Source organism: Ambystoma mexicanum, chromosome 10, assembly GCF_040938575.1.
Source record: "Ambystoma mexicanum isolate Mex_15411 chromosome 10, UKY_AmexF1_1, whole genome shotgun sequence".
Lineage (NCBI taxonomy): Eukaryota > Metazoa > Chordata > Amphibia > Caudata > Ambystomatidae > Ambystoma > Ambystoma mexicanum.
In genome coordinates, this window is record NC_090932.1 from 1,564,137,832 (window position 1) to 1,564,150,033 (window position 12,202).

The window sequence follows — 12,202 nt, forward strand, 5'->3', positions numbered from 1 at the left end:
AGCAGGAATTCACTGGGGGACCATTTGTACCTTGTCACGCCTGCCCTTTTACAGGCCTGCTCCACTCCCGCCCAGAGGGTCTGTACCTTTGTGCATTTCCATAGCATGTGAAACAGGTCAGCATCATCCATGTTGCACCAAACGCAGTTGGGTGGTGTCTGCGCTTTGAACTTAGCTATTTTGTGTGGGGTTAAGTACGTGCGTTATAGTACGTTCAGCTGTATGAGGCGGAACCTTGAGTTCCTGGATACTACTTTGGGGTAAATACGCCCCCTGTCCCATTCTTTGTCGGCCATTGCCGTTCCCAGATCTTCCTCCCACCTGGACCGCAGCATAGCGCTGCAGGGATTCGGGGTGTCATTTAGTTGGCCGTATATTTGGGATACTGGTCTCCCTCCCTCCCCAAGATTGTATAACAGAGTGACTAGGGGATCTGCTTCGGGTTCCTCAGGCCAGGTCGCCCACTTGGCCGTGATGTCCCGCTGAGTTTTTGGTACCACAAGAATTGGCCACCGGGCATGTCATCCTCCCCTTGCAGGAGGCAAACTCTCAGAAAGTACCCCCCGCATAGAGGTCTCCCGAGGTATATACCCCGATTCTCTCGCAGAGTCTGATATTTTTCAGGTCTACGCTAGATTTACATATGTCTGCCATCAGTGCGATTTCTGGCGAGTATGGGTGCTTCATATGTAAGAGCGGTGTGGACCTGCGCCATATTTTCCTGTCCAGTTCAACGAGTAAAGGTTCCTCCCGCAGGAGCTGTCCGGGCGCCCAGAGAAGTTCCTTTAATTATATTGGGGAGACTAATTGTCGTAAGAGGGTCGTTTCAGACGTGGTATCTTCGGCCAACCACTTAGTTATGTAGCTGAGTTGTGCCACTAAGTAAGATTTCTCCAGGTTTGGAAGTTGTATCTTCCTTGTCTATGTGGCAGGACCAATGTGGAGAGCGCGAGTCTGTGCCTGTTTTTCCCCCCATAAAAAGTCACTGAGCAGTGTGTCGAGCAGGCGAAAGAAGGGGGCGTTGATATAATAGTGCACATTTTGAAACCCGTATAGGAATCTAGGGAGGACAATCATTTTGATGACTGTTGCCCTGCCCATCATGGATAGGGGAAGCTTGGACCAGAAACCTATTGATTTCCGCATGGTGGGAAGCGCGGCCCTGGTGTTATGCTCGTGCATTAGCGTGGGAGTGTGCAGGATGTTGACCCCTAGGTAACGGAACAAGTTAGTTTGCCACTGTATTCCCACCAAGGAGAGGTTTTCAGCGTTCCGTACCCTCAGGCTCGCCAGGTGGAATAGGCAGGATTTTTGTCTGCTAAACTGTATCCTGGAGACCCTGGAATAGTTGTCCAGGACCTCCAGCATGGTTGGTACGTTCAGGTGCGGATCTCTGACATACAGGAGTACGTCGTCCGCGTACAGGGAGATTATGTGGTGTATCCCCCCCACCCGCATGCCTGCGTCAAAGAAATGCTTCCTGAAGAAAATGGCAATGGGTTCCAGCCCCAGTATACAGAGCATGGGTGACAGCGGGCAGCCCTGCCCGGTTCCCCTTCCTATGTCCCATGCTGCAGAGACGCACTTCCTGGTCTTCACCCGTGATCGTGGCCTTGTATAAAGCACTTTCACCCACCTAATAAACCCTTGTCCAAACCCAAACCTTTTAAGGACCATTGTCTGCCAATCCCAATAAATAGAATCTGAAGCCTTGATGGCGTCCAAGGACAATAATGCGTACAAGCCTTTTCCCTGATTGGTCTAGCCTATTATATGCTGGAGACTGCGTAGGTTCAGAGTGGTGTTGCGGCCCGGTACAAAGCCGCTTTGGTCAGTGTGCACTATTTCGCCTATGGCTCTGGACAGCCTTGTGGTCAGTATTGTGGTAAGGATTTTGACATTGTAATTTAGCACTGCAAGAGGGCAATTGGAGCCGCACTCCTCCGCAGGTTTGTTGGGCTTGAGTAATGGGACCACTAGTGTCTCCCTCATTCTGTCGGGTAAGACTCCCTGTTCTAATGCTTCTTAAAAGACCTTGTGTAGTATGGGTGCTAGGGATGATTCGTAGGTTTTGTAAAATTCTGAGGGGAGCCCGTCGCTGCCAGGTGCCTTGCTTGTGGCTAGGGATTTAATTGCTTCTGTTATGTCTTTTATGGTAATGTCTGCTTCTAGTGTCTCGACGTGTGCAGGGGGTCGTCTGGGCAGCCCTATCTCATCTAGTGTGTTCGTAATCTCCTCGTGGGGAACCTGGTCTTCATGGGAGCATAGCCGAGTGTAAAAGTGTTTAAAGATGTTGTTGATGCTCGATTGTGTTTGGTGTAAGGTACCATTCTCATCTTTCAGTGCAGTGGTTAGGTGTCTGGGATGTTCTTTCTTGCAAAGCCAGGCCAGCATGTAGCTGGGTTTGTCTGCTTCAGCATGTGCCCTAGCGGTTCTGGTGGTATAATCAAATAGGGCAAGTCTACCCCAAAGCCACTTTGCATTCCTCTCTTAGCATTCGGAGGGCGTCTTCCCCCTGTGCTCTATCCGGGGAGGCGGATTCAAGCCTCCCGATTTCCTTTTCCCGGCTTTCCAGATCCGACCTCAGCAGTCTTCTAATCCCTCCTGCTTTAGCTATAATCTCTCCTCGCATCACCACCTTCAGAGCATCCCACACAGTGCCCACCTTGTCTACGCTTCCCATGTTTGATTCTATGTAGTTCTCTATAGAGTCACGAAGTTCTTCCCTGAACGCCTGGTCCTTCAGGGCTTCTGTCGGCATTCTCCACATGGGACTAGGGGGTCTGAGGCCAGTATTGTCCACTCCACCAGCAAGGGCAAGTGGTCCGAGATGGTTCTCCCCAGGCAATGCGCTTTTTGTATTTGAAATGCATGTTCCCTTCCGACGAGGATATAATCAAGCCTGGTATAGAGACCATGTGAGGAAGAAAAATAGGAGTATCCTCTACCCCGGGTGCAGTTCTCGCCAGATGTCAGCTAGTTCCAGGCGTTCGATCATGGAGTGGAATGCTGATGTGGCTGCCGTCAGGCCACCTGTGGGGGGCATGGATCTGTCCAGTTTTGGGTTGTGCACGCAATTGAAATCTCCCCCCCCCCCCGATAAGAAAACTGTTTCTGTGTTGTGCAACTTTAGCATACATTGTGTTCAGGTGGGCTGGGATATTGGTGTTGGGGAAATACGAGTTCACAATGCATACCTCGGTCTGTTCGATGTGGCCCCGTATCATCACAAATCTACCTTCCGGTTCCCTCTCCGACTCAGTCAATCGGAAAGGGAGGTGGGGATTAATCCAGGTGAACACCCCCCTTGCATACCTGGAGTAGGTGGCTCCGAACCCTTGTCCGCCCCAATGGTCTTTCAGCTTTGCCACAGACTCATCCGTGCAATGGGTCTCCTGTAGCAGGGCTAACATTACAGGTTTATGTTGAAATGCTATACTCAGTTTAAAAAACATCTTTGATTAGCCAGGCAAAGCATCCTGTCATGACCTCTCCCATTAAGTTGAGAACATCTGGAGGGCACAAGCAGAGACATGCTGCCTGGTAAATCCTTGCGTTTTTTTCTCTGTACCAAAAGATTGTCAACTTCTCTACCAATGGCTACCATAAACCAAACGGAATCTTCTTGTATTCATCAATGCAAGTAATTACTTACAACACTCACTTAAATATACAAATCGAATGAAAGTAACTAAACCCAAGTAGATAACAATAATGTTCACTAGATAGAGAATTGCTCCAGTGTAAGAGAAAACTTAAAGCATTCTCAACTTTCACATTTGCGGTAGGAGGGATCAGGGAAGAGACAAGTTATCTTTCAGAGCATCAGAATTCCATGGTCAGATCAAATTGCATTGGGCTCTCAAATTGGATGGTTCTTGTGCCATGGCCATCTCCTTTAAGTCGGGCCTATGTCCACGAGCAGTAGGGCGTGAAGTAGGAGGTACTCTAGACCAAATAAGCATTATTCAAACCTGGTTCTTGTAGCCTTTGTCAACTCCCAGTGTCTGTGTGCAGAACCGGTGCTTCACTCCAAAGTGCCTCATGAGATAGGCCAGATCAATGGTCCATATACTTTTTGTCAATCGGAGTTCACGCATCGCGTTCTGAAACGCCTCTTCATTCAGCCGGTCCAGGTACCTGAAAGGAGGAAGGATCAAGTCAGGCTAGACCAACAAGAAAAGGACATAGCTGATATGGGGCAGTTGTAAAAAAGAAGAGCATCCTTTTACAAACGTGTAACAATCTACGAGCACCTAAAGTAAAAATGCACCCATTGCAAGATTGTTCTAAGAAGACACTGTAAAGACTGGAAGGGGTGGGAGGAGAAGGAGCTTCTGTACTCCTGCCCTCTATATGGCAAGAGTAGAAGCACAGAGCACCCCAGCCAAGATTCTCTATGCGGTAGCAATAGACCAGCAAATAAAGGCTTAAGCTCTCAGTAGGTGATGCTGCTGGTTTTTAAGTAGTGTAATCCCGAAGCCCCCCACAAAGGAATGTCCACACAATATGTTATGTGATAACACAGTTCTTTATATACATAAGGTTCAGAACATATACACAATCAATAACACACTTTATGCTTTTGGCAATACTAATATGATAAAAATGTACAATGCCCATGTGGTACCACAGTTAATGCTTGACTCCTTTAAAATGCACCAACTGCTGACAGTTTCAATGGTATACAAATCAAATAGTAAAGTCAATCCACAATAGACATAGGAAGGAAGACAGGTTGGGTTAAACAAATGGCGGAATACTTTGTCCCTACCAAAGACAGTTCTGTGTGAGGAGCCCCCGCCTGGGCAACCTGTAAATAAAGTTTGTTAACAAGCTCAGTCCATATATTAGTCTTGTTTCCTGCTAAACATGTTCTACTACCACAATTTACCTGGTTTAGCATTGTTTCTTCGAAGGTTCGTCGACGGATGCTCGTGGGCGAACTCCCTTTAAAGCAGAAGCCGCAGCGCGTCGAGATTCCTCAAAGAAATGGGAACACTTTCGTCGAGATAGCAGCTTTGACCTTCGCGGTGCTGGTCGACGATCGGTCGTGGACATCCTGCAAAGAGGAAGCATGAGGTACACCTCGATGACGAGAGTCCGTTGCTGCAAAGAGTATTTGATGAAGAATCTAGGACATGCAGCGGGTGTCGGCGTTGGCGATCGGGACTCGACCACGGCTGGCTTTCGGATCTTCGTCTGCGTCTTTGTGGACTTCAGGTGGCGGGAAACCCACCAGCAGATTCTCCTCGGTTTGTCGACGACCTCGACTTTCTCCCGTGGGACAAAGCGGTTGGCGGTGATGACAAGCGAGTCCTTGATTTCAAAGTGTCTCAGGCAAAAGTGGAGCGTTGCGGCTCCGGTCGTCAGCAGCGCAGCGTCAAACTGTCCCTGCTTCTTGGCAACACAACTCGACTGACTTCCAGTGGTTACGGCAGTCCTCCGAACCCTGGTCGACAATGATGGACTTCGATGTCTGGGTGCGTCACTTCAGATTCCTAGGCGGTCCCAGTCTCCGGTCGACAGTCTTTCGGGACTGGCTTCCAGGCAGCCTTGGTGAAGATTAGCTTTCTGCACAATGTTCCCTTGTAGCTCGGGGAGAGGTCTCCTAGCCACGTCCTCTATTGGATCAGTTCTTGGAGACACGACAGCTTTCGGATTGCATCGAAGGAAAGCAGCAGCAGGACCTTCTTCTTCTAGCTGGGCTTCAAGGTTAATCATCAAGTTTCAACTTCAGCTTCTGAACAATTTTGGCAAGTGAGAGGTCCCCAGATATACTGTTCTACAGACAGGCAGCCAATCAGGCTCACAGTGCATTTAGGCCACTCTCTTCCAACCAGACACTCACAAGGAACGTGGATTGGGGCAAGTACCCAGCCTTTCAGCAAACCACACTGCATTCATACCAGTTTCCGGCAGGGCTGTCTCATTCATTGCGTCACACACCAGAAACCAGACACCGAAAACATGAAATGTATATTGTTCAGACACTCCATTCACCCAGGTCCCACCCAAAGGCTGTACCCACAACATACAGCCATTGGGAAGGCTCCAGCCAGTCTGGCCTGGACTTGCCCCACAATACCATATATGGAACTTCAACACAACAGCCAGTCAGGGGAAGGGACACAGTCCCGTCTTCCCAGGTCTTTGGGAAAACAAGATAACAGGCAATAGAAAGCAAGAGGCCACAGGGGCCATCTTGCCTCCTATCAGGAATCAATTGATTCCAATGGCAGGGTCTGGGTATCCCAAAATAGAGGATACTCAGAGCACCTGTCAAATTCAGCATGCAGCTGTCACCAGCGCATACCCTGCTCTGTGGGCCAAACTCAGTTGCCCAAAAACATACTACGGTACAGGGTTGTATCCCCACATACAGGTGCCATAAGGGAATCCCAAGGGTCTGTTAACCACAACCAAAAAGAAGATGAGCTGCACTGTCAGGAGTCCCACATGGACTCCTGTGGGGAACACAGAACACACATGAAAAAGGAGTACAGGACAAGGACAGGGAGGCCCTGTCCCTCCAATGCATTTCCAGCATCACAGGTTAGGGTGGCCTAATTTCCTACGAGATTGACACCCTCATCCAGACGGTCAACATACCTTCTGGAAAGGCAATCCTGGTCTACGCTTAATAGTGAAGTCTAGCCCTTACAAGCCAATGGACCACCTGAGCAGTTTTGGGTTTTCACCCTTCATCTACATAAGCCATTTTAAGGGCATATGGTCTGTTTGGACCTTAAAAGGTAGACCCCGTAAGGTAGTGTCTAAAACGCATAAGGCTCCAAACTATACTGAAACATTACTTTTCAACAGTAGCCCACCTAAATTCTCTAACTTTGAGTTGCCTACTGATTAATATGATAGGATGTTCCCTCCCTTTGTCATCCAACTGGGAAAGACAGCTCCAATTCCAGTGTTGCAGGCATCAGTTTGAACAATAAAGGGTTTGCTGTAATCAGGTGCACACAACACAACACAGGTGCCCTACACAGACTTTCCTTCAAGCCAACAAAGGCCCTCTCGCAGTCTTCCGTCCAATTATCCATCCTTGGGCGGAGTCAGAGCTGTCAGAGGGGCAGCTATGGTTCCACAGTCTGCCATGAAGTTACGGTAGTACCCAGTGAGGCCCAAAAAAGCTCTCACCTGGGTTTCAGTATTGGAGTCTCCCAGTCATGTACATCCTGTACTTTACTGGGGAAAAGGTTGGATTCGACCCCCTCCTACCTCATGACCAAGGTAAGTGACTTTCCCATGAGTTATCTGGCACTCGGTGGCATTGACAGTGAGGTTAGCCTTCCGCAAGGCCTGCAACACCCTATCCAAGTGAGTCAAATGCTCTTCCCAGGTGGAACTGTAGACAGCAATGTCGTCTAGTTAGGCCACACAAAAGGCCTCCAGCCCACCGAGCGCATGGTTGACTAATCTTTGGAAGGTGGCAGGTGCATTCTTCAACCCAAAAGGCAGGACTCTAACTGGTAGAGCCCCTCAGGTGTAGAGAATGCAGTCTTTTCCTTGGCATGGTCCGTCAGAGCTATTTGCCAATAGCCTGAGGTAAGGACAAAAGGTGCTCACAAATTTGGCAGTGCCCATGGTGTCCACGAGCTCAGCAGCCATGGGCAATGGGTGTGCATCAGTTTTGGCGATGGCATTGACCACTCTGTAGTCCACACAGAACCGCTGATCCTTGGTACCTGCCTGGGAACAAGGACCACTGGACTGGACCAGGGACTGGTTGAGGGTTCAATAACACCCAGATCCAACATCTATGCGGCCACGGTATCCGACATTCGATAGCACCTGCTTTTGACAGGTACACTGTCACCAGTGTCCATTTCGTGCCTGCACCACGGAGTGAGGCCTGGTGTCAGTGAGAACACAGGGGCATACTGCCGGAGCAAAGCCCTGTAGGCCCTCTGCTGCTCTGGTGTCAGATCTGGAGAGAGATGCACTCCCTCCCCTGAGCCATCCTGAGGGTTGCTATGTAGCAAATCAGGAAGGGGCTCACTCTCATCCTCCTCTTGCGCTGAAGCTAGCAGAAGACATGACACTTGCTCCCACCTGTGGAAAAGCTTGAGCCTGTTTACGTGGAATACCCAAGGGGCTACCCCAGGGATTCCCATGTCAACCAGATAGTTGACTTCGACCATCTTGGAGATTATCCTGAATGGTCCAGTCCACTCATCTGCCAAAGCCCCAGGCCTGGTAGGCTCCATCACAAGGATTTCCTGTCCTAGAGTCCAGTCCACTTGTGAGGCCTTAAGGTTGTGCCTGTACTGGTTTAATTCCTGGCTCGCCTTAAGATTTGCTGTCGCCTGGGCCATCATCTGTGCCATTCTCCGTCTGAGGCCTAACACATAGTCCCCCACTTTCTTGGCAGAACCTGGTCCGGTGGCTTCCAAACTCTCTCTTACTAAGGCAAGGGGCCCCCTTGCGGGATGTCCAAAGAGAAGCTCAAAGGGGCTGAAACCAACACCCTCTTGAGGCACTTCTCTGTAGGCGAACAGCAGGCATGGTAGGAGGAGATCCCATTTCCATCTTAGGGGCTCTTCCAAATCACCCAGCATGCCCTTGAGAGTTTTATTAAATCTCTCAACCAGACCATTGGTCTGGGGATGGCAGGAGGTGGAGAACTGTTACTCTGCACTCCTTACACATTGCTTACGTGTAACTCGACATGAAGTTGGGTCCCGTCAGAGACCACGTCTTTAGGGTATCCAACTGTGGTAAAAATGCCCAGGAGAGTCCTGTCAACCACCTTGGCTGCAATGGTCCGAAGGGGTATAGCCTCAGGGTACCTGGTGGCATTATCAACCAGGACCAGGATGAACCGGTGGCCACCTGATGTGGACGCGTCAAGGGGACCGACAATGTTAATGCCAGCCCTCTCAAATGGTGTGCCAACCACTGGCAAAGGCTGCAGTGGGGCAATGACACTGCCTCCAGTCTTGCCAGGGGCAGGTCTGGCAGTGGGACTCTACTTCTACTCCAATCCGGGGCCAGTAGAAATGTGCAGAGAGCCTTTGATTAGTCTTCTTGGTCCCAATATGGCCTGCTAAGGGCACCTCATGTGCCAACTGCAACAAGAAGGGCCTATAAGCCTAGGGTACCACCAAGCTCTTGGGGGCACCAGGTTCAGGCTTAGTGGGCTCACTAAAAAAGAGCTCACCCTCCCAATAAGACCTAGGCACTTCACCTTGTGCTTGGGCCAGTTTCCTTAGATCCTTGAGAGAGTGGCACTCTCTCTGACCCTTGCAGATGTCGCCCCTAGAGGCCCTCCCACCCAGGAACCCCCTTCAGCCAGCAGGCATTGAAGGACAGGGTGATCCTCTGGGAGGAGTACCTCTCCTGCAGTAGGGTCGTCTGACTCTTCTCCCTCAGGAGTCGAGTCTCGGGTTACCACTGGAACCAGCCTGTCCCGAGCATGAATTCCAGTGGGTGCTGCTGAAACAGTAGGAAGGGAAGGAGTCCCGTTCGCAGAGGTGGCCTTCTTGCTCTTCAGACTTGCTTTGGGTTTCCCCTTTGGCTTGGGTACCTGACTAGCAGTCAGACCCGGGGCGACCTGTGACCTAATGACTGCAGCAGCAGTCAGGGGTAGACCATCAGAGATCAACCCCAACTCCACTAGGTCATTCTCCAACAAAATGTTAGCAAGTACATTGTCCTGAACCAGGACAGGAAGTTTCACTGTCTTGTCCGCAATTGTGATGGTGACTAGGGCAACAGGAGAACATTTGGGAGGCCCACCAGCTAACCTGGTAGTTCTAAGAGGAGCACCTACATAGTCCTCTGGCATGAGCAGGTTCCTGTCCACCACTGTCATACTTGCCCCAGTGTCTCTCAAACCAGTAGAAGGCTGGCCATTTAGGAGGACACCTCAGGTATGAAGTAAGGGTAGATCAGGCTGACAGCCTGGACGTGATGTGCCTTACCTTTAAACTTGGGGTCATCCTTCTTGTGGTCCGGAGCCCCACAGTCCCAACAAGTGCCAGGAATGTGAGCTACAGTACTGGATCCACTGGAGTCTGCTTTGCAGCAGGAAGACCACTACTCCTACTACCACCCCCATAAGACTTATTTCCACTAGATTGTTGGTTCCAAGGAGAGCAAGGTTTAGATTTGCTTCACTTTGACTGCTTTTGGGACTCCTCAGACTGAGACCCCCCTTTTCTTTGTCCTTGGCCTTGTCCTTCCCACTGGGTTCCATAGGGGACACCCGGTGGGAGACCCATTGGTCAGCCAGCCTGGCCAGCTTAAAGGGATCCAAAATGTTCTGGTCAGCAACATTCTGACGCACCTCTGGTTAATAGGCTTCAGAAAAAATGCTCAATAAACAAAAAGGTGAGAGAATTCAACAAAAGCTTTCACCTTGTATCCATCAATCCACAACATCATGTTCATATGTGCAGCACTCACCAGACACATTCTCTCTTTTTCTTATATTCCCTGAAACAAAGTATCGGGTGAGTGTATTGCCAAACTTGGTAATCAAAGCATGTTTCATTGTAGGATATCTGGGGGCAGAGAAGTGCAGGGGTCACACAGACGTAGTGGTAGGGGGTTACAAACATCTTAAATGGCCGGCGCGCATCATAAATGAAATTCACATGCTGGCAGTGGGCACATGTTTTAAAAATGCTATAGTTCAGGGTGGGTAACAGGCCCTCTGTCCGGCTTGCACATTTATATAATACTAATATGTGCTAATCAACAAACAACCCCTTCCCAATTACTTGTAACCGGTCACTAACAAATTAAAGCAAATGGGCTCAGATGAGATGAACTGAAAATGAGTGATTTTCTGTAATGGAGTTAAACGTGCAAGCAGTTACTGGCTGTGTGATTTCATTCAGTATGGCACAAAATGCGAAGATGGAATGTGCCCAGTTGAAAGGCCATTGTGTTTTCGCAGGAAGCAAAAGGAAGAGAGAATACATTTATAGTTTAGCAGGCGTTGGAAAAATACTGAGCAGGTCGGTTGATGGGGGCATGATCAGGAAGAGAGGCAAGTCCCTTTTTTGAGAGACAGGTAGTAGCTTTTAAAAGTAGCAGAAAGAGGGTGTGAGTTTAGACAGGCAGGTTGACTTGCAAGGAGACGGGCTGGAAACTGGACTACCGAGTGCTGGGCTGTGACGGACAGTCAGCCGCTTTTCTGGCTGAGACAGTTCACAGGACTAGCATTGTTTTATTATAAGTGGTAATTCATTTTACCACAGGTGGTAAAAATCTGAAGTCGGCTGTCGGTTCTCCTAGTAAGTGAGTTAAGAAATGTATGGTGTGTGTGTGTGTCCAATCACCTGTGTACGATATAAAATATTTGCAGTTTGCCTATTTGGGCATAGCTCAGCATCATAGATAAGTGGCTGAGGAAAATAAGTGATACTGTCACATACAAGTGTAATAGGTCCGGTATCTAGTATCACGAAAAGACCCTGGGAAAAGGACAGGTGTAAGGGTATATTCTGAGGGGAGCGTTGCCAGAGTAAGAGAAATGTCACAAGATTAGGGGTATCACCTCCAGAAAATATATCCAACATCATACTGACCCCTATCTTCAACACTCAGTTTCAGAATACAGTCATAACCAGTCTGAGGCACTCTACTTAACAAACACTTTGCCCAATCTCTTTTACCAACATCATGGATTCCACAAGCCATTTCAAACGCTTCAATCCATTGGAGGATATCAGAACCCTCCACATACACACAAACCAAATCTTTCATAAACTTGGTGGCTGGGGACCTGACACTCAACTGGTTTGGCTGAAGTCTCCACTTCAAGATCCCTCTCCGAGTTCAAGATCCCTATTTTTGAGTATCCCTTGCTGTGCCAACTCCTCCTTCTTAAATTCAGCTTTCCAACTTTTTATATACAAAGGCCAATTTCATCCTCAATAATTCAGGTTCCAAGGCATTCCATGAAGTAACAGTGCTGGCTTTTGGAATAGAGGCAGCAGAAGTGGTGGCACCCCAGAAACAGATTCAATAACAACCGCAGGGGCAGGGTCCTCAATTGTTGCACGCCTCACCCCCTTCATCAGGAGCATCACAATCAGTCTGGTAGTCCACCAGGGCAGCTATCAGCTCAGCCCTAGTCTCTCTCTGCGCCTTCACAAGCACGCTGGAGAGCCTCTAAACTGATCCTAGTCAATTTGCCATTGCAATAGATTCCATTGCTTGTAATGTAGTTATC

At 49.1% G+C, this 12,202-nt stretch overlaps 1 protein-coding gene across 2 annotated transcripts in view; it reads right to left on the reverse strand.

Annotated features, from left to right (window-relative positions):
* The window catches only part of GUCD1 (guanylyl cyclase domain containing 1), a 118,988-nt gene that overhangs the window by 62,811 nt on the left and 43,975 nt on the right, over positions 1 to 12,202 (reverse strand). For both annotated transcript variants that reach the window (XM_069619865.1, XM_069619864.1), the window contains exon 3: positions 3,975 to 4,140. In XM_069619865.1, the coding sequence (XP_069475966.1) occupies positions 3,975 to 4,140 (166 nt within the window). The remainder of the gene's footprint in view (positions 1 to 3,974; positions 4,141 to 12,202) is intronic.